At 45.5% G+C, this 26,203-nt stretch overlaps 1 protein-coding gene across 1 annotated transcript in view; it reads right to left on the bottom strand.

The window, feature by feature from the left end:
- Window positions 1–15,415, bottom strand: part of ITIH2 (inter-alpha-trypsin inhibitor heavy chain 2) — a 43,716-nt gene extending 28,301 nt beyond the window's left edge. The window contains exons 1-9 of the mRNA XM_066633739.1: window positions 15,332–15,415; window positions 12,626–12,700; window positions 10,348–10,383; window positions 7,510–7,682; window positions 6,657–6,761; window positions 5,137–5,299; window positions 4,296–4,403; window positions 2,834–2,962; window positions 1,900–2,016 (exon numbers count right to left, since the gene is read on the bottom strand). Coding sequence (XP_066489836.1) covers window positions 1,900–2,016; window positions 2,834–2,962; window positions 4,296–4,403; window positions 5,137–5,299; window positions 6,657–6,761; window positions 7,510–7,682; window positions 10,348–10,383; window positions 12,626–12,700; window positions 15,332–15,415 — 990 coding nt within the window. The remainder of the gene's footprint in view (window positions 1–1,899; window positions 2,017–2,833; window positions 2,963–4,295; window positions 4,404–5,136; window positions 5,300–6,656; window positions 6,762–7,509; window positions 7,683–10,347; window positions 10,384–12,625; window positions 12,701–15,331) is intronic.
- Between the last annotated feature and the right edge of the window lie 10,788 nt (window positions 15,416–26,203).

The raw sequence follows: 26,203 nt of genomic DNA, 5'->3' as shown, positions 1-26,203 counted from the left end.
TAGGACAGACAAAAGAAAATATTTCTTTACTCAGTGTGTGGTCGGTCTGTGGAACTCCTTGCCACAGGATGTGGTGCTGGCGTCTAGCCTAGACGCCTTTAAAAGGGGATTGGACAAGTTTCTGGAGGAAAAATCCATTATGGGTTACAAGCCATGATGTATATGCGCAACCTCCTGATTTTAGGAATGGGTTAAGTCAGAATGCCAGATGTAGGGGAGGGCACCAGGATGAGGTCTCTTGTATCTGGTGTGCTCCCTGGGGCATTTGGTGGGCCGCTGTGAGATACAGGAAGCTGGACTAGATGGGCCCTTGGCCTGATCCAGTGGGGCTGTTCTTATGTTCTTATGTTCTGGGGGGGGGGGGGGACATGACTGAGACATAAAAAATTATGCATGGAAAGGACAGAGTGGATAGAGAGGTGCTCTTTTCCCTTTCGCATAACACCAGAACCAGGGGACATCCACTAAAATTGAGTGTTGGGAGAATTAGGACAGACAAAAGAAAATATTCCTTTACTCAATGTGTGGTTGGTCTGTGGAACTCCTTACCACAGGATGTGGTAATGGCATCTGGCCTAGATGCCTTTAAAAGGGGATTGGACAAATTTCTGGAGGAAAAAACCATCACAGGTTACAAGGCATGTGCAACCTCCTGATTTTAGAAATGGGTTATGTCAGAATGCCAGGTGCAAGGGAGGGCACCAGGATGAGGTCTCTTGTTGTCTTGTGTGCTCCCTGGGGCATTTGGTGAGCCACTGTGAGATATAGGAAACTGGACTAGATGGGCCTAAGGCCTGATCCAATGGGGCTGCTCTTATGGTTATGACATCTGGTCACCCTGTATTAAAGGTCAAACATGATGTGAGGGTTCGTTAGAACACACAGTGTCTTTTTTGGTTTCAGAGAAAAGCTGCAGCAGAGACAATATGGATCAGGGCCACAGAACAAGGGGAGGGGCAGTCTGGCAGTCTAATACTTCCCTCCCCCTTTGCTACAGCTGCTATCCAATCTGCCCTCCCAAGCCAGGGCCTGCCCAATCTCCTTTTCCAACAATGCACTTCCACCACTTCTCTTCCCACTCCCAGGTTCAAAAGGAGAATGCTCTAGCCCACCACTTTTCTTCCTCCACTCTCTCTCTTTCTACTCTGTTCCCCTCTTCTCTTTTGAACTTAGTGAATGGGAAAACAAGGAGCAGTAGAAAGAGATGGGATGCCCCTCCAATGTGCTACTTGAACAGGTGACCAGATGTCATAACCACAAAAAGAGGACAAGGTACACATCAAGGATGTAGGACATCCAAGGAAGATGTAGGACATGACAAAATAAAAAATAAAAACACTCATATTGATTTCATGCTGTTAATTTAAACACTATATTACTAAATTCAAAACTATATTACATATAATTTATTCATTCCAAGAATGCTCTGTGCTGCCTGCTCACAGGGAAAAAGAGGACATTTGTTCTTTTCCAGAACATGAGGCTAAAAAAGAGGACATGTCCTGGAAAAAGAGGACACCTGGTCAACCTGTGCTTGAGGCAACTTCCCCGTATGGCTTCATGGGTGGGCTGGCCCTGACCTATTAGTCACCAAAGGGAAATGTTATGGGGTAACTTATAAAAATTTTCCACAGCAAATTATAGCTTCAGGAGAAGCATAATTTGCTCCCAACAATCCCATGACCTTAGATCAGACAACTGATGTCCAAAAACACATACTGCCTCTAAAAGTGGAGATCATAGGACAGACCATCCTCAATGAATGGAGAAGTTGTGATGTTTCCTGCCCTGTTTCCTGCCCATCCTCCCCCTTTCAAGGGTAATCTCTTGTTTGAAACCAAAACAAAACTGCCTCCTAAAGGGCAGGTTTCTATAGGTCATTTTGCTGATTCAGGTTACCTGCTTCATTTTCAATCCCCACATAGAGCCACTGACATCAATAACAAACAGGATGTTTTTTGGGAGAGGATCCAGATTTTCAGGAGCAAAGTAATGGATAAAATAACCATTGAAAATCTGCAAAATAAAATAGGACATTCACACAATTTTCTGGAAAAGGTTCCATTCAAAACACTGCACAACTTTTTTATGTTCCTCAGGAAATGATGCCATTCTTTGAGATTGGCCGAGTTTGACCCTCAAGGCTCATGAAACCCATGTTAGAAGAAAGTGAAGATGAGAGTGGTATCCCACTACTGTCACCACCAATAGGACATCTGCCTTTCTCCACCTCATCTCTTGTTAGGGGAAAAACAAGGCAGAAAGAACAGCTGCACCAGTGAGGGCCAGGATGTGCAGTAATGCGCTCACTAGCAATAACAGAGACAGCATACGAAACCAGTTTCTGATTCAGTGACAGTGCAGAGGGTGCTGAGGCTTCATTGTTGAACTTGTCTGTTGCTGTGCAAGTATGACCCATTACAATTCCTAGATACCACAAGTGTTGTCAAGTTGATCACTGACAGAGGTCTATGTCCATCAGAGAGCCCACCTGGCCAGGCGGAATCCCTGAATCTCCAGTTCTGACGTTCATGGAAACACCCAATGTGTCATTAGAGAGTGGGGCAGGGGTGCTATGAGCCCCCTGCTGCAGAGCTTTGCCCTACTGCCCCCAGCAACCTGGCACCACAACTGCCAGATCTGAATTTCTCCAGAATGGGTTTCAAATACTCAGCACTGTGTACCAGCTACATGAGTATCACTGAAATGTGTGCCCATCCTATTTGGGACCATGCCCCTGCTTCTGACCCTCTTGGACTGACAACCAACTATCCCAACTGGCAGTGCCACTTCCTTCATCTTCCTTCTCATTGCCTTAGTGCAGTCATTGTACCTCTAGTTCACCAGCTTTGCTCTCTCTGTTCACATCATATGTCACCACGAAATTGCCATCGACAGCCGTAGAGGAGCAAGTGGGGCACTTCTGTTGCTGGGCCACTGTGGGCTTGAAGGATACATGAGCCTTGCAGGGAGAAGAAAATAGGACGACAGAAGTGAGGCAGTTTCACCAGCAGTACTTCAATCACTTTCTGCATTTACTACAGCAGTCATTCGAACACAAAGCCTGTGCTTGCAAGGCAATTTAAACATGGCTCTCTTCCATTCTCTCCTACAGTTATAGCTCCCTGGAACAGCACCTGCTCTGCATGCAGGAGGCCCTGATCCAAGTCCTGGCATCTTTGGGTGGGACTGTGAAAGACCCATAACGCCAACACTGGAGGGCCGATACAAGTCTGTGTTGACACAACAATGGGACCAATGGCTTGATCTTGTCTGAGGTCACTTCCTGTGCCCAATGTCTGCTGAACAAAAATGGCAAGTGATACATTCCAGACTCAAAGATATACTGACAGGTAGTTTCAACTGTGAAAACCAGATACCCAAAAAAGTCAACTTTCACAATCAATAATATTTTCTCACTTATGGCAGAATCTACATAATCCAGCTTAGCTTATTTAAGAGTAGGTTCAGTGGCCTTAAATGCATCCAAGACCAGGCCTTAGGACCTTGCTGAACCACTCCCCCATTACAACCTCTGTGTGTGTGTGTGTGTGTGTGTGTGTGTGTGTGTGTGTGTGTGTGTGTGTGTGTGTGTGTGTGTTGTGTCCCTCTCTCATAACTGAAAAAAGCAGTCCTTGTGAGAATGGCCAGGCATTCTCTGCAGATTTGACATCTCTTTCCTCCATGCTCAAAAAGCACTTTTGAGAAAAATCTTCTGCAACTACACTAATCTCACCTCGCCTGACCCTCCATCTACCTCTCTCTCATATCCCATCATCTTTGCTCATGTATCAAATTCAGGCTTCTCTCTTCCATCCCTGCCTCATTCATTGATTGCAAACAAATATTTGTGAAATTCTTGCCAGAGCTCAGAAGAAAAAATTTATCTTTTTATGCACAAGGACAAAAAAAACTTTATTTTATGCACAAGGATAACGTTCGATCTTTTGGGCATCATGTCCTGTGACCATGAATCTCTGGCAGTTTTGCTGCTATAAAAATAGGAGTCATGTATTAATTAGTTAATTATGTAGTAATTAATTAATAATAATGTGGAAAAACTAATTGTATCAGGATCATGGCTAAAGGAAATTTCTATCTCTCCCTGCATCATTTTCTAAACTAAAATAAACCCCCAGCTGCTATTTGTCCCATGTTCAGGAAATATGCAGCGAGGAAGCATGTGGATTACACAGGGTCTTCAAGGCAACCTCTCATCCACCTCATCATGAACTCACAAACTAGAGACTGCAAATCTAAACTCAGACAAGAACCAATCATCTTTCCATCCTTACCTTTTTTTCTCCTTTGGTCATGGTAGCAACGTCTTCGAACTGGTCTCCAAGTGCATTTGGAACATGAACAAAATGAAGCCCCTGAGGCTCAATGATGCGAACATCCACCTACAGACAGTGCAGTGGACAGAAGGAAAGAGGATTAGTAATCAGAAGAATTGATGAATGAAGATAGCTCTAGGCAAACTATTTCTGAAGTATCTCTCCAACAAGCTAGAAGGATCCTGAATTGATTGGGGAGCCATAATTCAGTAGTAGAGACCATGTGTTGTATGCAGAAGGGCTCCAGTTAAACTGACTGCAGGTAGCAAGGCTGGGAAAGACCTGCCCTGGAGACCTTGGAAAGCCATTGTCAATCCAAGCTTACTGATCAGATTGACAGGCTGACAGATTGACAACTTGGTCAGTATAAGACTGCTTCATGTGCTCATGAGTGATTCACATGGCCAAGAGATGTTCCTGAAGGGGGTTTTCAAGGGGGTATGCATTACTTCCATATCAGTTATGCACGCCAACAGTGGCCATTACTGAAAAATCATGGGATGCCCAGTGCTAATGCTGAATATCAAGTATATCCTGAAGGACTGTGGATTCTCATCTAGCGTGTAACCAGCATTTGAATTCCTTGGAGGAAATTATGTAGGATTGTAGCTCAGTGGTAGAGCTACAATCAGCTTTGTGTGAAGAAGATTCCAGTTTGAGTTCCTGGAGCTGGTAGGTAGTAGAGCCCCTGGAGAGATACTACTCACACAGCAAAGAGAACACTGAGCTTGATGCATCAAAGCCTGAATAGAAGGCAGTTTCACAGATTCATCAGCAAAACCTCAAGCCACTGAGTTACCTCTAGGTGCTTGGCCAACCTGCCCGGCTGCAGAGGGATAAGATGCTCATAAGACGATAATTTCCTACGGATCAGCTCTTGGTAATGGATTTCAAATTGGACTTTGGTTCCCCCAGGCACATTGAGTTCAGCTTTGAAGTTTTCCATGTCAAGGGCATTGCTCCTGAATAAAGTATGCAAAAACCATTTTAATATATCACCAAAGTAAAACCTATAGAATAATCCTAACCCCCCCCCCCACCATTGGTGACAATGCAGCCGCCCCAACTGGATGCACAGTACAGGTAGAGCCTTTTTATGTTCTGTTCCCTGACCTGAAGGGATTAGGAAAAAAGGCATTGTGCTAAATTGCATAGAGTTACACAAATACGCTACAGCCTGACACTTGGGAAGGGAAGGAAATTAAGGCAGCAGTTCTCATTCACCTCCCACTCAGCCCTCCCTGTTGCCAGCTGTCCCTGCTTCTTTCACAGGTGGGATGCTGAGCTTTTAAGAGTTCAGTCCTATGCATTTCTACTCAGAAGTAAGCCCCATTGTAGTCAATGGGGTTTACTCATAGGAAAGTGTAGAGAGGATTGTAGCCTGAGAGCTCAGTCCTATGCCTACCTACTCAGAAGTAAGTCCCATTCTAGTCAATGGGGCTTACTCCCAGGAAAGTATGGATCGGATTGCAGCCTAAATCTCCTGCTTTGGCTTGCTGGGAAGACTTGCTTGCTGGGTTGTTTTGTTTGTGTAGGCCGAAGCACGGAGAGCCTGCACAATCTCAGTCTGAAGGGGGGGGGGGAATTCAGCAAACACTCCCTGGGTTTTTTAAAGCAATCCCCTCTGTTACCACAGCACCTGCCCCTGTGTGAGTGCTCCACCTTGCTGCATGTGTTCTGGCTACAGAGGTTCCCCCCACCCCCTTGATGGCTCAGCGCTCCAGGAGTCTTACTGTTCCTTACTGCAAGGGGAACCTCTTCCATGGCTCTGGGGCTATTTCCCTGCCTGTGCCAGGTGGAGCCTTTTTGCAGTGTGATGATAGGGAGCAATCAGGAAACCTGAGAGAGGTAAGGAACCTTATCTCTCCATAGGCCTCCTGGTGGTCTCTTTGGACCTATAGCAGCTATATAGCTGGCATAAGTTCGAGGAATAAAAAGGGGAGGGATGGTTTTGAGAAGTGGGGATAGGATCCTGGCACACACTGGTGCAGCCAGGATCCAACCCTCCCTCCCCCAACATGCCCTCTGCCCTCCCCCACCCAGAAACTCCCCTGATCCTTCCCCTTCCTATCCCTGCCATCAGCTTACAGAGAGCAGTGGAGCCTCTGGGAACATCTGCTGTGTGCTCTACACTTCTGCCCATATGTGGCAGTCGCCTGGAAGTGCACAACAGTGGCCCAGCTTTTGTGCCCCTGCATAGGGCCTTGTGCTGCCAGAATGTGAGTTTTGGCAGCCAAGGCTCAGATAGGATTGGGTCATTAATCTCACAGGAAGTCTATTGCAGTAGGAAGGTGGGAAATGGCTATATAGTCTCTGTACCTCAGTATTCCAGCAGCCTTCCCTCTAGCTCTGGCTTGTGCATACTGGCTTCTGGCTGCTGATTTTTCTTTCACCGAACTAGTGAATGTGATGCCGTTGACATTCCTGTGAGACAAAAACCCAGTAAGAATCAGGGATCTCAATCAATGGCTAAGTACATTGAAACAGGAGGGGGACATTTACATCACAGCAGCCAAAGGAAGATAGAGAGCTGATAGGAAGAAATCTCTTTGAATCTTCAGAGCATGAAAGGTGTAGAATGATGCTCTAGGATGCCACTAACACAGGCCTCTTCTAATTTGCTCTAAGCATGTGGGGCAGCAGACTAGAGAGACTGGAGAAGGTGGTCCTCCTTGCTAGCTTATCATATAACACAGCGGCTTCCAAACTTCCTGGAGCTGGGACATCCTTGGAACCAGGAAGTGAATGACAATGACCCAAAACGTGTCACACAGTTTTTCACTTCTGTTCGCTTCTATTCACTTCTGGGTTCTGAGGTCAAGCCCAGGCCTCCAAACAGTGTAAAAGGGTCAGAATGAGTAGGAGGGCTTTTTGCAGCACACAGATCTGCCCACTGCACTGAGCCTCCTGCTGCTGCTTGAAGGCTCACACCACCGTCTCCCTGCTGGGGCAGGGGGCAGTCCGCATCACCCTAGCAAGTGCATCACAACACCCCAGTGCATCATGATGCACAGATTGGGAACCACTGTCATAACATGTGTAGCATGCAAGCAGAAAAGGTGAGGTGACTGTGAGGTGAAGGGGGGGGGGGTTTGCTGCGCCTTACAAGCATTGCTCTGAGTAGTCACCCAGACACATTCCAAGAGGTTGAAAGAGATCTGCTCTTACTTACATGGTAAAGTTGTGAATGAAGGCCCCTTTGGGAATCTGAACATCAAAGACTAGGTTCTGCGAATGTCTGGCCCTGTTTTCAACTTTGGCCTGGACCATTGTGTTGGCCAGACGAGATGTGATGATAGATTGCACTTTGTAGCTATGAAGCATTATGTTGTCATCACCTGTAACCTGCAGTGACCAAAAAGATTGAGACAGGATCCAGAGAGGTAATCGGCATGATTCCAGATATGTACCCAGAAATGTTGCCAAGGAATGCGCTGTTACTACCACTATTAAATATTTAGATCCAGCATTGAGAGTTGACAGATGCTAGGTGCAACCCATTTTTAACATGGGCCATTAACCTGAATTGAGCAAGCACTGAAGGGCCAGCAGCATTTGGTTTCACTCACTGTCACTCTGAAGACACAGGGTAACCCCCTTCCTTCTCAGTGTGATCAGATATGGAGACTCTGGGAGAGCTCCCTCATTTGTGGACCTCCCTGCTCATCCCCATTTCTGGTGTCTTATTTTCATGCTAAGTCTTCAGCAGTTAAGGTACTTAATATTTCAGAGAAGGATTAAGTTTATTGTTGAAAACAAGTTCATCAAAAACTTTGTAAGTTAGCTACAGAAATAAGGTTCTGTTCAACCAAAATGTTTTCATACAGAATTGGGAAGAAAAACTTTAGTGCCTGTGTACATTCTTACAATGAGCTGCATTTGTTTTCATAAAATTACAGGCCTGGCCCATCCAGAAGGCTGACTGAGTGGTCACCAGGCAGCAGCAGGAAGTGCCTGTCTCCATTTGCCCACCTCCACCACTCCTCCCATGGATTTAAAAAGGAACAGAACAGGAAATCGATGACACGCTAGCCCACCACTCTCCACTCACTTCTACCCTGTTCCTCTCTTACTTTCCTAACTCAAGAAGTAGAACTAAGGAAGAGCACTGCTGATCCTGTAAATATAGCTCTCCATTTCTCAGCATATTTTGCCACTCCACACTCTGTTTCTCCAAACTAGACAAGAGAGAAACAATTCTAGTTAAATCTGAATTGGTCATACTCACTACAATTGACCAATCATGTTTTTTCCCTAGATTCACTGTATCTATCGAGATATAAATATGTAAGCACAGTAGCATTTTTGAGATGTTTGAAAAATGAATAATCAACACAGGGTGGGAAGAGGGGAGTGGACTTCCAGGTATTGGTCTGAAGGTCAGAACAGAGACTAGTGCATACAACTTGTAAGCACCTACATTTTGTAAATACAATTTGCTACTGTTTTGCCAAATTCCCTTTCCAAACTTGGCTTAAGGAACTTATGCCCATTTTAAGTTAATTAGTTCCCCTCTTTACTCAAAATAGCCCTAATTCTGTAGAAAGCACTGCTGGATACTGCCCCACCACCAGGGTGGCTTGCCTCTTCAAGCTAGAGAGGTCCTCCTTCCTTCCTTCCTTCCACCAGCAGCTTCTCTGGCCACCGCAGCAACAGCTTGGTTCTCAGCAGCTCTTCAGCGTGGCAACCACACACTCGTCACCAGCATCTTCAGCAGTCTTCCACAGTCTTCTCCATTCAGTCCATCACTCAGTCAGTTAGCCTTCTCTTTTCTCCAAGCTTCTTCCTTCTACATCCACACCCTTTCCTTCCTCCAGGTGCTGCTTTTAATCCTGAGGGTCTTGTCGACTCCAGGTGGCTGCAGCTGTGCAGCACACTCACTCATCTAAGCTCCTGGTTTTAACCCCATGCTTCCCACATCTGCCAGAGAAAGGGGCCACTGTTGACACCACAACCTATCTACTCATAGGATCTTGTGCATTTCCATTACATCAACCCCATCTTTTGCAGAGTACCATTCCATACAGAGAGTGCACTTAGGTGTGCAGGGTATATGTACATAGGTTCAGTCCTGTCCAGTCCTTCAGATCACTCTATAAAAGCTGGGAGCAGAGATAGGGAGTTTGATCACACTCCCCCCTCTGGGCATTGATAGTCCACAGTTTCAAACTTCTGAAAGAGGCTCCAGAAGTTGATAATGCAAGCATTCTCTGTTGACCAAGCTCTAGAAATACATAGGTAGAGGCCTGTCAGACAAGACCCCTGTTTGCTCACTAGGTCAAGGTGTGGCTTTTCCAACAAGTAGTTGGGACTGGTTGACATTTCTTCCCTAGCTTTCCAACAGGCTGGCATTGGCTGATGGGACTTGGAGATTGTTGTATTTTCAGCGGTTGCTCATACTATCATGTAAGCTGCCTTAGTTGGCCAGTGTTAGAAAAGTGGCATTTATTATTGTTTTCAAAATTTAAGAATGAGGTGTTCAATGAAAGGCTTCTAGTCACATCCTTCTAGGGTGCATAATAGAGTGGACTTTGCCAAAGGTTCAGGTGCTGTTCACCTAAGGAGAAAGGGTTCAAAGAGCTCTTCGTGTTTCAGCTGCGGTGAGAGAGAATGGCATAATGGCAATTGGAAAATCCAACTGGAAAACCCAGGGGAGCCAGACAGAGCCCTTGAGCTGCTCAATATGGAGTCCCAAGCAAAATGGATAAATCACCTGCAATCATGAGTTGCTCTGCATTAGATATATTTTAACACACTAGCAGCAGTGTTTGTTCTCTGGTTGAGACCCCTTGTCCACTTCCATTTCAGTACTCTGCAGCAATATTGTGCAAGAGAAGGACTCTCTGTCAAAACCCCAGGTGGTTAATATCTTGGTACTGGAACAGAAAACAAAACAGAAAAAACACCCGCTAAACTAACGGTGGGATTGATTCCCAGGTAATGTTTAACTGAGGAAAAAGAACATCACCTTGGTAGAAGAGAAAGAGGAAAAATAACTGGGAAAGCTCACCAAGTCACTTGAATGGTCACCATTGGATGTACTTCTCTAGGAAAAGAAATATACAAGAAATGAGAATGGGGCTCAGGCTTCAGACAACTAGGTTGCACTTCATGAGGGCCACACTAGATGAGAAGGGGCAATATTGTGATTGGAATATTGTGATCAGTGTGCTAAATTGTTCAAAAAGCACATGCCTGTGTGTGAGAGGGAGAGATTTGGATTGGACTTGGGGTATGGTGGGAGGAGAGGAGGGTCATGCTTTTTGCTAGGGATGGGAACTTGAGTCAGGTAACTTGAATCCAAGTTGTTAAAATCAGTGTTTTGCACTAACTCGTGGAGACTTGAGTCACCTGCGCTGATGATGCAGGCATTGACTTGAGTCTGAGGCAACTTGACTCAGCACTGATTCCCCACACATGTGCACTGGAGTCTGTGTCTGGGTGTGCTTGCTAACCTTTTTTTTTTGCGGTTTGAAAGATCTTGTGGAGCCATCTTTCAGACCGGGCAAGCAGCAGGGAAGTTCCATCTAGGAGGCAGGGAAGGGTTAATGTTTTGCTTTTGCATCAAGCAGGAGGTGGGAACGGGCTCTCTTACCTGTCTCTAAAGGAACCAATGGTCACTGGACAAAGGATGGGCAGTATGATTTTTTTCTTTGGATGAGGGAGGGCAGAAGGAGGATCCCAAGGGGGTTCTTGCCTTGGAATTGGCTGGAGAAGCCCAGGGAGAGGGAGGAGGAAGTTTGTAGTGATCATGTTTTCCAACCACATGGCTGGCTCCTGTGCACTCCAGTAGTGTTGCTAGAGGGGGTGCAAAGCACTACGTGTTACACAGAGCCTCACTGCAGGGTGCAAGCAGCCCCCACCCCTTCAGAGCAGGGGTAGCAGATGCTGCAGAACCACCCTATCGTAGTCCATGGCAAATCACCACAGCTGTCCCGCCTGCTTACACCCAAGGAGGCTCTCCTTGCTCTAAAGAAAGCAGGTGTAAGGAGATTCCCCTCAGGTGTAAGGAGAGCCTCCTTGGGTATAAGCAGGCAGGGCAGCTGTGGTGCTTTGCCATGGACTACCAGAGGGTGGTCCTGCAGTATCTGCTACCCCTGCTCCGAAGGGGTGGGGGCTGCATGCATGCTTGCGGTGAGGCTCTCTGCAAAACTTAGTGCTTTGCACCCCCTCTAGCTACCTGGTGGGCTCTGTTATTACTTGGGAGGAGGAAGTCTTTGAATGATCAGTGCAAATGGGACTACTCCTGAGTACAGCTGCAAAGGATTGGGTCATCCTGGTAAGCCTTGTAGCTGCTGCGCATGACCCTCCTCCCTCTTGCTCCTTCTGTCCCACTCTCTTGCAGTTCATCCCACCCCCTCCCACCTGGTTTACAGATGGGCACAGCAGGAGAATTTTTAAAGAGAACTCTGACACGCACAGCAGCCCTGTTTTTTTTCCAGACTCAAGACTTTTCAAGCTGCAAAAACACTCTGGGTGACTCAGAAAGTCAGCCTGTTGTGACTTGTTTTTGAGTCAAGTCGTGGGAGGTGGAGACTTGTGACTCAACTCAACTCAAGCTGCGCCTGACTTGCCCTTCCCTGCTTTTTGCCTCCATATTACCATCCAAATTGCCCACTTCCACCCCATTGCTACTACCACAAAGGAGGAAATGTCTTCATACAGAATGAGAAACAAAACATGAAGACATGAGTGCATTCTGAAATTGAAAGAGACTGCTTGGGAACATTTCTGTTGCTGCTTGGATGTTTTCCATGGATGGAAAACAAGATAGAACAGTGGTTCTCACACATTTAGCAAAAGGACCCACTTTTTAGAATGAGAATCTCTCAGGACCCACCGGAAGTGATGTCATGACCAGAAGTGACATCATCAAGCAGGAAGATTTTCAGCAATCCTAGGCTGCAATCCTACCCACACTTACCCAGGACTAAGTCCAATTGACTGTCATTGTTAAAAGAATATACATAGTAGTTTGTTAAAGGTACAGGTCTGTAACACTTCCCCAAATGCAGTCACAGACCATGGTAGCATCAACTTTAATATATTAAAAATAAAATATTGAAATGCATGGGGACCCACCTGAAATTGGCTCGCAACGGTGGGTCCCGACCCACAGTTTGAGAAACACTGAGATAGAAGAAATACAATGCAGGCACACAAACGACCCACAGCTCTAAGTACAGATCACCTTTCAGAGTTTCCACTCTGGGTATTATGTTTCTCTCTCATGATACTTGTCCTCCTTCCACGTTGTACCAAAAACTATACATCAAAATCCACCATACCTGGTATCTCCTATCTCTCAGAGTGGATTCTGAAACAAATCCATCCATCTCCAAGTCAAGTAATTCATCCGGAACCTATAAGGAAAGGCACAGACAAAAACAGGGAAGCAGTTCAAAGGCAGTGAAACATGCCACATGCACCATAAAGATGACAAACCTATGTGGTATGTAACCCATGACCACTGCAGGGATTACTGTGCATGATGTACAATCAATGTGCATTTGTTGTTGTTCCAATTACAGAGGGAAACATCTGCATCAGAAAGTCCTCTTTCATGCAGATGTACAATTAACTTCTGCAGCCACAAAATGTGGTGATGGCTCAGATGGCTCTGAAAGGACAAATACATGGCAGGGGAGGGCAATGTCAAAGTTGACATCAGAGTCAGTAGAGCTGGGCAGCTGCAAAGGGCCCAGAGCCCTCAGAAGTCTCTGTGGCTGATCCTCTGTAGCCATTACTTTTTGTGTGGCGGCAGCAACATACAAGGTCATTGCGCTCCCAGGGTCCATACATTTTTGGCACCCCCATGACAACATTATTTTCACTAATATTCAAGACATGAAATGAATAAAAATACTGGCCAGAGAAGGTGCGCAGACAGTGAATGTTTTCTTTTATTGAACTTTGTGAATGTTTAATAAATATACAAGTTGGCCCTTTTTATCTACAGATTTGGTATTCACAGATTTGATTATCTGCAGGTTCCAAACCTGCAGGGTGGCCTGACCGGGCCTGTCAGAATGCTACAGGAGCTGTGCTCTGTGTGGCTGTCTCCAGAAAGGGCTGGGAAAGACTTCATTTAAAAGTCATTGCCAGTTAGTGTGAACAGTCCTGGGCTAGATGGATCAAAGTCAATATAAAGGAAGTGTTGTGTGCGTGGACAAACCATTCAGACCTGACTACAAAATGATCCAGATGGGATCTGCAATAGTCACACTTGAAGGAAGCCAATCAGAAGAAGGCTGGTAATGTGGTTTCATGCCACACTGGCAAGGGGTGGCTCCCAGAGTGTGACAAGGCTGGCATGGGGAGTAAGAATGTAGCTGATTAAACTTCACACAGTTTGAACTTCACTCCAACCTAAACTGAGGTGCAGGCAGCTTTCTGAGACGTGGGAGGGAGTGTACAGTATCTTATCTTGATGTGATGCTTACAGCAACCTGGTAAAGTCAGTGAGCAGAACCCCATATTGCAGAACCCCATATTGCAGTGAAGGCCAAGGCCACAGAGTGAGCATTGCCAAAGGCCACAGAGTGATCATTCATGGCGGCCAGATTTGAAGCAATCCTGACTGGCAGCAAAGTTTCTTAACTGCTACACTACACCAGACCTCACAATGCTTACCACTAACTGTTAGGAGGGGAAAGGTCATCTTTGTGAGCTTTCGGTTACAGGAACCATAACTGAAATTCCAAACTGAATCCATAATTCTTGGTTACGGGAACTCACCAGAATCAACATAGTCAGGAGAACAAAGTGCAGTTGGACTGTCAGACATGGACATGGGTTCGAATCCCCACTCAGCCCTGAAGTGACTGAGTGATCATGGGTCAGCCACTCTCTCTGAGCCAAACCTACCTCACAAGGTTGTTAAGAAGTTATAAGTGGGAAGGGAAACCATGTATGAATCACATGATCTCTGTGCTTCCTGGGAAAGAGCATGCAAATAAATAATTCAGGGTGACTTTGCCCAACCAGTTAAATTTGCCCAAGCCAATGAAAATGGGTTCCTGCTAGGAGAAGCGTTTGCTGGTTTATGAGTGTCCATATTAAAAAGAACAGAATGAGAAAAAGACAACCCATTCATCATTTAGTTGAAGGTTGAGGGTTATCAGCCCTCATAAGAAAGTCAGAGAAGCCCTGCTACTGGATTATACAAAAGGCCATCAAGTCCGCCATCGTGTGTGAAACTGTGGATGTTTCTGGGAAGCTCATAAGTAGAGATGTGATTTTTCGGTGATAATGAAATAAAAACATATAATACCACTTTCTGCACTTCTCAGTTTTGTTTAAAAAAAACAACCTAAATCTGGAAATAAATGAATACATAAATCAATTAAATAAATATTTTCCAACAGCTAATGGACTATATAATGACTGTGGCTGCATCTGCTGACACACTATGCTGACCAACTATGAGCCCAATCCTATGCTTGTCTACTCAGAAGTAAGTCCCATTGTTTTCAATGCCTTACTCTCAGGAAAGTGTGCATGGGATTGCTGCCTCAGGGCCCAATCTTATCCAATTTTCCAGTGCTGGTGCTGCTGTGCCAATGGGGTATGCACTGCTTCCTGTGTTGCAGGGGCAGCCACAGAGACCTCCTCAAGGTATGGGAACATTTGTACCCTTACCTTGGAGCTGTCTTGCAGTTGCACCAGTGCTGGAAAATTGGATAGGATTGGGCCCTCATTCAACTACCTAGTACACTTTTAAAGCTATTATAATTTATAAAAATATACCCTTCGAATAAAAACACATAACACCGCTTTCTGCACTTTTTCCTTGGGAAAAAACGAACTCTAAAATGTTTAAGAACATCTCTTCTCATAAGCAGAACATGAAGACATAGTCCTCCCCTGCTGTTTCCCCCTTCCTTGCAAATGGTATTCAGAGGTTCAATGCTTCTAAACATGTTAGTTCCACTATGCTAGTAGCCTGTGAAAAGTGCAAAAGGTCTGAGCCCTTGAAGGAAATAGACACTTACCTCAGAGATGCCTGTAACAAGGAAGTCCAAACTCTGTATTTCTGAAGCAAAGACAAGCACCAAAAGACAAGTCAGAGACTTCATTTTCTCCCCTTCCAGAGAACAGTGAGTGCATAGGCTGGATGGCAGCTCTTTGAGCTCTGCCGAACCAAATTCAAGGAAAGAAAACAACAACAGGAGATCCTCCAGAATTCTGAGCACTCTTTAGAAATGCTAACTTTGTTCGGGCAAATATTTGTCTGGTAACATGTGGGGGCACAGGTTAGGGGTTGTGCAAACATCATCTGACTGTGCTGGCATCCTCTGATAATGGCTCAGCATTGGATAGGCTCATCTTAGTTTTGCTTTGTAGTTTTGCTTACCCCTTTGGTTTGAATCACATACAGAGGAGGCGGTAGTGGGGGTGGAGTGTGGGAGGAAATATGCTTGCAATGGGCACAGAATAGAGCAGGGGTGATCAATCCATGGCCTGTGAGCCACATGTGGCTCTTTGACATAGAGGCCTGCAGAAATAGGTTGGGGCTGAGCTCATTTTTGCATCATAATAAATATAAAAGGTAAATAAAATTTTCAAGTTTTATAATTATTTACTGCGTTCAGCACAGCACAGAAAAAATGTTCCCCTCTGAATTTTCATCTTAAAGTTACAAGTGGTCAACAACCAAAATATCTGTCCCTCCTAGTGCACCCCCCCCCCCGGAGAGAAGGGCCTTTACCTTGGCACGTTGTAACGTGACCCACTCTAATGACGTACATGGCAGATTTAGAAACGCCTCCTGGGAAGATCGTTTATGTAGCTGCAATTTAGGTGAAGTAGAATCATCCACACACATTACGTTGCACTGTCCCAGATGTCAAGCACTAAGACAGCAATTTCTCTCTCCCTTGCTCCATGCTAAAACAGGGCATTCTGAGAAAGCTATAATTCAATTCCTTCTAGATGTAGAGCATACAAGCCTCTCAGTCGCACAGTTCCTAAATTTGAGTAATTTGAATCGAGCCAAGCCTTCTGTAGCAAGTAATCACTGAGTACATTACATCTTTGGCAATATCTGCAGAGTAACTGATTGTTTTGCTTTTTAAATAATACATGTTTGTATGTAAAATGTATTGTGCATTTGTATCTGTGTGTACACGTAGGTGTGTACATATACATATATTTGTGTACTACTTAGGTTTATATTCTCTCTACAGTTTCCGTACAGAGTCTTCACCTACCAAATGTTTATGCCTAATAAAGGTTGACTTGACTTGACTTGAACTATTTACTGCATATAAACTGCAGTAAATACACTGAGAATACACTGTGTATTAAATATGAGTATGTTTTAAACCCGTGTATGAGAATACACTGAATTAAAACAAAAGCATAATGTTCATTGTGAGAAAATATATTTAAGAATTCAAATGCTTTTTAAATATTGTGGTTCTCAAGCATCTGAAGTGTATCATATACAGGTATGTGGCTCTTACTTTAAGCAAGTTTGGCCACCCCTGGAATACAGCATTGATAGCCAAATGATGTAACATCAAACAAATGTAAGAATAAGGACCCGGGGTGAAAGAAAGCTGCTCCATACAGAGTCCCCAAGGTCTCGGGACCAAACTACATATATACGTATTGTATGATTGGGGCCTACATAAGAACAAAAGAACAGCCCCACTGGATCAGGCCATAGCCCCATCTAGTCCAGCTTCCTTTATCTCACAGTGGCCCACCAAATGCCCCAGGGAGCACACCAGATAACAAGAGACCTCATCCTGGTGCCCTCCCTTGCATCTGGCATTCTGACATAGCCCATTTCTAAAATCAGGAGGTTGCGCATATACATCATGGCTTGTACCCCGTAATGGATTTTTCCTCCAGAAACTTGTCCAATCCCCTTTTAAAGGCGTCCAGGCCAGACGCCATCACCACATCCTGTGGCAAGGAGTCCAAAGACAAACCACACACTGAGTAAAGAAATATTTTCTTTTGTCTGTTCTAACTCTCCCAACACTCAATTTTAGTGGATGTCCCCTGGTTCTGGTGTTATGTGAGAGTGTAAAGAGCATCTCTCTATCCACTCTGTCCATCCCTTGCATAATTTTGTATGTCTCAATCATGTCCCCCCTCAGGCGCCTCTTTTCTAGGCTGAAGAGGCCTAAACGCTGTAGCCTTTCCTCATAAGGAAGGTGCCTCAGCCCATTAATCATCTTAGTCGCTCTCTTTTGCACCTTTTCCACTTCCACTATGTCCTTTTTGAGATGTGGCAACCAGAACTGGACACAATACTCCAGGTGTGGCCTTACCATAGATTTGTACAACGGCATTATAATATTAGCCGTTTTGTTCTCAATACGTTTTCTAATGATCCCAAGCATAGAACTGGCCTTCTTCACTGCCGCCGCACATTGAGTCGACTCTTTCATCAACCTGCCCACCACCACCCCAAGATCTCTCTCCTGATCTGTCACAGACAGCTCAGCCTAAATGTGAAGTTTTGATTTTTTGCCCCAATGTGCATGACTTTACACTTACTGACACTGAAGCACATCTGCCATTTTGCTGCCCATTCTGCCAGTTTGGAGAGATTCTTCTGGAGCTCCTCACAATCACTTCTGGTCTTCACCACTTGGAAAAGTTTGGTGTCGTCTGCAAACTTAGCCACCTCACTGCTCACCCCTGTCTCCAGGTCATTTATGAAGAGGTTGAAAAGCACTGGTCCCAGGACAGATCCTTGGGGCACACTGCTTTTCACTTCTCTCCATTGTGAAAATTGCCCATTGACACCCACTCTGTTTCCTGGTATTCAACTAGTTCTCAATTCATGAGTGGACCTGTCCTCTAATTCCCTGACTGTGGAGTTTTTTTAGTAGCCTTTGGTGAGGGACCGTGTCGAACGCCTTCTGAAAGTCCAGATATATAATGTTTACGGGTTCTCCTTCATCCACATGCCTGCTGACCTTTTCAAAGAATTCTAAAAGGTTTGTGAGGCAAGACCTACCCTTACAGAAGCCATGCTGATTCTCCCACAGCAAGGCCTGTTCGTCTATGTGTTTTGAGATTCTATCTTTGATGAGGCATTCCACCATCTTACCTGGTATAGATGACCAGCCTATAGTTTCCCAGGTCCCCCCTCTTTCCCTTTTTAAAGACAGGCATGACATTTGCTATCCTCCAATCTTCTGGCACCGTGGCTGTTTTGAGGGACAAGTTGCATATTTTAGTCAAGAGATCAGCAACTTCATTCTTCAATTCCTTAGTAACTCTTGGGTGGATGCCATCCAGGCCCGGTGACTTATTCATCTTTAATTTATCAATGAGGTCTGAAACATCTTCTCTTTTAACCTCTATCTGACTTAATTCCTCGGTCAGGAGGGGCCGTTCGGGCAGCAGTATCTGCCCGAGGTCTTCTGCCGTGAAGATAGATGCAAAGAACTCATTTAATTTCTCTGCCATCTCTAAGTCTCCTTTTATTTCCCCTTTCCCTCCCTAACCATCCAGAGGGCCAACCACTTCTCTGGCGGGTTTCCTGCTTCTAACATATTTGAAGAAGCTTTTATTATTCCCCTTAATGTTGCTGGCCATGCGTTCCTTATAGTCTCGCTTGGCCTCCCGTATCACCTTCTTACATTTCTTTTGCCACAGTTTATGTTCCTTTTTATTCTCCTCATTAGGGCAAGACTTCCATTTATGGAAGGAAGCTTCCTTACCCTTTACGGCCTCTCTAACTTGGCTCATTAGCCATGTGGGCACCCTCCTGGATTTAGTGGAGCCCTTCTTCCTTTGCGGTATACACCTCTGCTGGGCCTCTATTACTGTTGTTTTAAGCAGCCTCCATGCACTCTGGAGAGATTGGACTCTTTTTACCTTCCCTTTCAACCTCCTTCTAACCAGCCTCCTCATTTGAGGGAAGCGCCCATCGGAAGTCAAGGGTTTTTGTGAGAGATTTGCCCGGAATTTTCCCCCCAACGTACACGTCAAAACGGATCGCAGCATGATCATTGTTTCCCAATGGCTCCGTAACATTGACATCTCTAACCAGGTCCTGAGTACCGCACAATATTAAATCCAGAGTAACCTGTTCTCTGGTGGGCTCCATGACTAGCTGCTCTAAGGCACAGTCATTTAGTATGTCAAGGAAATCCGGTCTCCTTTTCATGACCAGAACACAAATGGACCCAGTCAATATGAGGATAATTGAAGTCCCCCATGATTACAACCCTGTCCCTCCTTGTCACCTCCCTGATCTATTTCCTCATTTCAAGGTCCCCTTCTGATTTCTGGTCTGGAAGATGGTAGTATGCCCCCAGTATTACATCGCTCCACAGGCCTGGTATTTTAACCCACAGAGATTCTACGGTGGAGTTGGACCCACCTTCAATCTCTACTTTGCTGGATTCTATCCCTTCCTTAACATAAATGGCCACCCCACCTCCAACACTTCCCTCCCTGTCCCTCCTGTATAGTTTATAGCCCAGGATTGCGGTATCCCACTGATTCTTTGCATTCCACCAAGTTTCCGTTATGCCCACTATGTCAATGTTTTCCCTTGTCACCAGACATTCCAGTTCTCCCATCTTTGCTCGGAGACTTCAGGCATTTGCATAAAAGCATTTGTACATGGAATGCCCCAGGATGGGCTACTTATTCGCTCCTTTGTCTCCGCATCCTCTCATTGTGCCAAACCGTCTATCACATCCTATCACGCTACCATTCCCAATTTCTTCTCCTACTCTGCCTTTGTCTTGTTGTTCTCTAACCTCCCCATCCTCGTCCCATAGGGATGAGGAGTCCCGAACCAGATGCCCCTCGGCTCCTGTCGGCCTTCCCCCAGGGATCAGTTTAAAAGCTGCTCAGCCACCTTTTTAATGTTACGTGCCAGCAGTCTGGTTCCATTCTGGTTCAAGTGAAGCCCGTCCCTCTCGTACAGGCCCTGCTTGTCCCAAAACATTCCCCAGTGCCTAACGAATCTAAACCCCTACACCCTACACCACCGTCTCATCCACGCATTGAGACCCCTGATCTCCATCTGCCTAGCTGGCCCTGCGCGTGGAACAGGTAGCACTTCAGAGAACGCTACCTTTGAGGTCCTGGCTTTAGCTTCCTACCTAAAAGCCTAAATTTGACCTCCAGGACCTCCCGGCTACACTTGCCCACGTCGTTGGTGCCGACATGCACCACAACCGCTACCTCCTCTCCAGCACTGTCTACCGGCCTGTCTAGATGAGAAGTGAGGTCCGCAACCTTCGCACCAGGCAGGCAAGTCGCCATGCGGTCCTCACATCCGTCGCAAACCTCCCTCTCTATGTTTCTAATAATTGAATCCCACTACAAGAAGCCCCCGAGCCCCCTCCCGTCTAGGAGTATCCTGAGTGTTCAGATACAGGCCCGTTCCCTGGAGAAGGGGTCCCCCCTAGGGGATTGTTTCCCTCCTCTCCAGGATGACGTCCTTCAGCCCCGAGACTTCCCACCCGGGCACAGCTGAGGTTGGAACAAAGCCTGATTATCCCCGGAAGTCTCCCCACGGTCCTTCTTTGCCTGCCTCTGCTTCTCCAGGTTGACCACCAAGGCTTCAAGGGAGTGGACGCGTTCCCTGAAACCCTGGAGCTCCTTGTACCGAGGACACACCCATGACATGCCCCAGAGGCATATAGTCATACATGTGGCACTCTATGCAGAACACTGGATAGCCCCCACCCTGCTGCTGGTTGTCTGACTGAATAGCTTTTTTTTTGTTTTTATTTAGGGGTACTTAAAAAACCCTACACTGTTTGCGGCCCTCTTCTCAAGCGAAGAGAAGGGCGGTATCTGGGGCCCTGGCTTCCTGCTGCTGAACTCGCACAGATACTAAACTCGCAGTGCCTTACCTGGCACTTTGTTCCCAGAGACCACATACGCTTATGCAGAAAGGCTCATGCGGTGGCAGGCACTAGCTTTATACCCCTAGCTAGCTCCTCCTCCCTCCTCCCTTGCTGATAGATAGATACTTTATTTACGGTCATCCGACCAGCTAGACACAGACAACAAAACAAAATACACAGAATTAAAACCAACACCCCTTTACATATATATAAAGTCATAAAATCAGAGGTTTACACTCTCCATTTTCTTTCTTACCAACTGTGCAGCATAACAAAAGCGGACAACCCTGAATGATACATCAGAGTATACGTCAGAAAGCAGAAAAGCAAGCTGCTCCTCCACCAGCATCCCTGTTTCAGTACCGAAAATTGGGGAGATAAATTTAGCTCTCAAATCATCGTAATATGGACATTGCAAAACAATGTGAGCAGTTGTCTCCACCACATTTTGAGGGCAGGGGCACAGTCTCTCTGAATAGGGACACCTTGCATAGCGCCCCAAAAGAACTGCTGAAAAAAGTACATTACACCTAGCTTTGGTAAAAGCAATCCTAAATTTAGGAATAACAGTATTATAAAAATATCTGGCAGGTGAAAGTACAAAAGCTTGATCCCCAAGAAAAACATACACAGAAAGACTGGCTCATTTCAAACGCAGAACTGGCTCATTTCAAACACAGAAACATCAAAACGCAGAACTCATTTCAAGGTCCACCAACCTCTGATGCAATATTTCTTTTGTGTCTCCCGGACTCATCATCATTAAAGACTCTGGAGAGAGATCACAGAGTTTGAAATGATCCAAGCACCTTCTTTCCCAGGTGCCTGCGAAGGGATCCGAAAGGATCAAATAAGTAAAGTTATCCTGTCTCGAGAGAATCTTCAAGAAATAATGTAAGGCATTTAGCCACATCGACATCTCTATACTTGGGGTACCGGTTTCCAGCCTAACCACAGTGTTCGGTACACATTGGGGAACGTACATCAATTGACACAAAAATTTGGTCTGGATCACCTCCAGAGACCTGGTATTTAAATATGGGGCGATCTCAGAACCATAGAGCAATTGAATCCTAGTTTTGGCAGTATGCAGCCTTAAAGCCACAGGGAGAAATTTGGTGCCTTTAGTTGAATAAAAACGATAAATGGCACTAGATGTTTTCTGTGCTGATTGACTGACATAGTTTTTATGGGCCAAACAGCCTCCTTGATAGTGAAAGATCACCCCCAGATATTTTATTACTTTAACCTGCTCAATGGGTTTCCCATTTAGGAGCCATCGAAAGTCCTCCTTCCTTGCTGATTGAAAGGGGGGGCTGGTCTTCCCAGGTGAGATTACAAAAGCTCAGGAAGACAAAAGGCTGTTGATGGGCTTAATCCACTCTGCAGGCCCCTGAATGGGTTGCTTGGATTAGCCTAATGGGGCTCTTATCACCTCCTAAAGCTCAATGACTATGCTAAATTGCCCTGTCTGGTTGGGAACTGGCCCTTCCTAGGTTCTTACCCTCCTAGTTCAGTTCTCTTAGGCTGGACTGTTTTTAACCTCAAGCTAGTTTTTATTTGAGCTTGTTTATTTATTTATTGCTCTCACCTAGATCCTGTGTCGCAATTTACTGAACTGTTTAGATTATGTTCTAACTTAGATTAAGTTTAACTTAGGTTAAGTATAGGGTTAATTTAAAACAAAGTAGAAAAACTTGTGTTCCACTTTATTCTCCTCTGTTTTATTTATTTTTCCAAGTGCCTGACCATTGGGCTCTTACTCACAAGTAGGACTCTGCTCCTGCTCAGCGTAGACCTATGTACACACCTATGTATTTATTTTTATTGCCCTCACCTAGCTCCTGTGCCCCACCTCGCTGGACCTTAGATTCCCTCCCTTAGGTTAGATTAGGTGCTAACTTAGGTAAAGCTTGGGTAAAGCTAAATTTCAATGTTGATTTAAGGTTGATTTAAAGTTAGAAGACAAGGAGTTAGAAAGACAAAGGGTTAGAAAGAGTACACTTACCTGCTCTTCCTCCTCCTTTCCTTCTCCAAAACTTAGAGGTCCACTTGTCTTCTCCTCGCCCAGATGCTAAACTCACAGTGCCTTACCTGGCACTTTGTTCCCAAAGGCACTTGGTGTCCCAGAGGCCTGCATGATTGCTTTAAAAAAAACAACTGTAAATAGCAGTCATGTGTGCTCCTGATGGATCAGGACAGCAGCAGAGAGGGGAGAGCTTTAATTCTGTATCTCTACAATGCTTCAGTTATCACCCTGTCCCTGTGTCCATGTTTCCTGGAAAGGAAATTCTAATTTGAGACCAGCAAGAGCCCTGTTTTTAAAAATGTTGGCTTCCCCTTGCATAGACAGGGAATTTTGCTCGATCTATTTCTTTTCAAAGGGGTCCTAAAGCCTTAAACCAGGGGTTTTCAAACACTCAGGGAGAGTTTGAACCATGGTAAGTTCTGGGGGGGGGGGGGGAGGCAGCAGAGGTTTTGTGGAGATGGAGTGTGATTGCTGTGTTTTCACTTTTTAAGCTGCAGGGAGCCCTACAGACACTCACGCAGGGCTCCCTGCACCCCCAACAGGCCACTTCAGAGACTGGTGAGTGCATCCCAGTCCCTGCAGCTCCCCCCCCCCCAGCAACACAATCCTGGGGATCGTGTTGCTGCCTCCCCCCTGGCCCGGCACCTTAAGGGGAAAGTGGCCAGGGCTCTCTGGCTGGGGTGTCATGATGCCCCAGTTTGAAAAGCCCTGCCTTAAACTTAAGCAGAAATAAAACAGGTGAAGCTTCTTGCCACGTATCTCTCTTGCAGCTCCATCTCCATGTTCTGAGAAAACAGAACCTTTCTCTTCAATTTCTGCCAGTATAGAGGCTGACATATGCTGACTAACAGCCCAGTCCTATGCATGTCTACTCAGAAGTAAGTCCCATTAGAATCAATGGGGCTTACTCCCAGGAAAGTGTTGTCATGACTGTGCTGTCAGTTCAGTGGTGTTGGAGGGGGGGATTTTACCCAGTGATATTTTGGGGACTGTCCCCCAAGCTGCTATTGATCCCAAAGCAGGAAGGAAGAACCATACAACACCTGTATCTGTGGTTTCAAGTAGCAATGCTTGCTTTCAATCACCAAGCCTCAGAAGGTTTTAGACAAACTTACTATTTCGTTAAAGATCAAATTCCACAGAGCTTTTCCATTCAGGCTCTAGCTCTGCAATAAAGACCCAGGGTGGTGTGGTGGTTCAGAAGTTGGACTTAAACCTGGAAGATCCACTTTAAGATCCCTGCTCAGCCATGAAACTTCCTGGGTAACCTTGGGCCAGTCATATCGCAGCCTCACCTACCTCACAGGGTGGTTGTGAGAACAAGAGGAGGGGAAAAAAACCACATACACCACCCTGAGCTCCTTGGAGGAAAGTCAATATAAAAACAGAAAAATAAATAAATAAATAAATGAACTATGGTTAAGGTGTGGCCTAGAATAGGCTCCAGGGGAGTCTGGCATAAACCGGTTCCCTGCAGTTCTTTCCCATATTGCTGAACCTGTGTATCACCAGAAATGGGCAAATCCAGCATCTCCTGACTCGAGTCAAGTCATGAGTCTCTGCCCCCTTTAACACAACTCGAAAACATGTCCTAATGGGTGGACTTTCTGAGTCACCCAGAGTGTTTTGGGAACTCTAAAAGCTTCATTCCTGTCATGAAACTGTTGTTCATGTGGGTTTTTACTTTCTCTTACATTGGTATTAGAGTAGCTGGGGCTGTTTGGGTATAAAATATGCAGGTGAGAATAGTTGGGTTCATAAGAACATGCCCCACTGGATCAGGCCATAGGCCCATTTAGTCCAGCTTCCTGTATCTCACAGTGGCCCACAAATGCCCCAGGGAGCACACCTGATAACAAGAGACCTGCATCCTGGTGCCCTCCCTTGCATCTGGCATTCTAACATAGCCCATTTCTAAAATCAGGAGGTTGCACATGCACATCATGGCTTGTAACCCGTAATGGATTTTTCCTCTAGATATTTGTCCAATCCCCTTTTAAAGGCATCTAGGCCAGATGCCATCACCATATTCTGTGGCAATGAGTTCCACAGAACAACCACACGCTGAGTAAATAAAAAGAAAGAAAGCAAGAGATGGTGCGGGCTCTTCACATGGATTTGAGCCAGAGTTGAGCCATTGCTGTATGGACAACCTCACAGAGAGTAGAAACAAAATTCACTCCCAGGGACAGTCACAAAGCCCTTTTAAAAAATTGGTGCACAGCACCACTAGGTGGCGTGATGTGCGCAGTTATAGTTTCTATGCTTGTCTATCCTGGAGAACTGTTAAGAGTTTCAACTCTATATGGTAGATACTTTGGCAAATAAGGCCTTCTAACCTCCAGTATATGCTATAAGCACATAACAAAATAAATGTTTTTTCAATACATTCCAAATATCTTTCCAAGAGGTAAACTAGGAACAGTGAGCTGCCAGGCGCATAAATCCTGTGTGCAGTCAAAATTCAGGAACATCCATTTTACATTGTGCAGGGTGGCAGCTACAAGAGCCTACACATATTCAGTGTGTGTGTGTGTGTGTGTGTGTGTGTGTGTGTGTGCATGCATACAAGCATAAGGACCATGCTATGCATGGCAGTTGGAGGTGGAGCCTGCCACCATAAGCCTGCCCTGGCTGCCTCTCCGAGTCAATCCCACCTTTGAAATCTCTGTCTGGGGCTTCTTCATTGGAGATACATCAGCACATTTCTTTATTCCAAGTCTTGTATGTAGATCCACCTGAGAGAGCAGATGCAGGGAGGAGATCTATAGCAGAGTACAGTAGTGATGGGGTCACCTTCCCTGCACCATCTCTGTTCAACATCAAGAATACTATTACAGCGTTAACATAATATTTAGAAAGTTCAAAGCACAAGGACCTCACAATTCATATGAAGCAGGTCAGTATTCCGTTTCCCATGGGGGCAGTGGTACAACAGGAACCAAGGCACAAAGTCCCTCCACTGGTTCTCTTTTCAATGTTTATTCATTACAGAA

The sequence above is a fragment of the Tiliqua scincoides genome, chromosome 7, assembly GCF_035046505.1.
Source record: "Tiliqua scincoides isolate rTilSci1 chromosome 7, rTilSci1.hap2, whole genome shotgun sequence".
NCBI lineage: Eukaryota > Metazoa > Chordata > Lepidosauria > Squamata > Scincidae > Tiliqua > Tiliqua scincoides.
The sequence above is the reverse complement of the archived record's forward strand: the minus strand, read 5'-3'. Positions and strand labels throughout refer to the sequence as shown.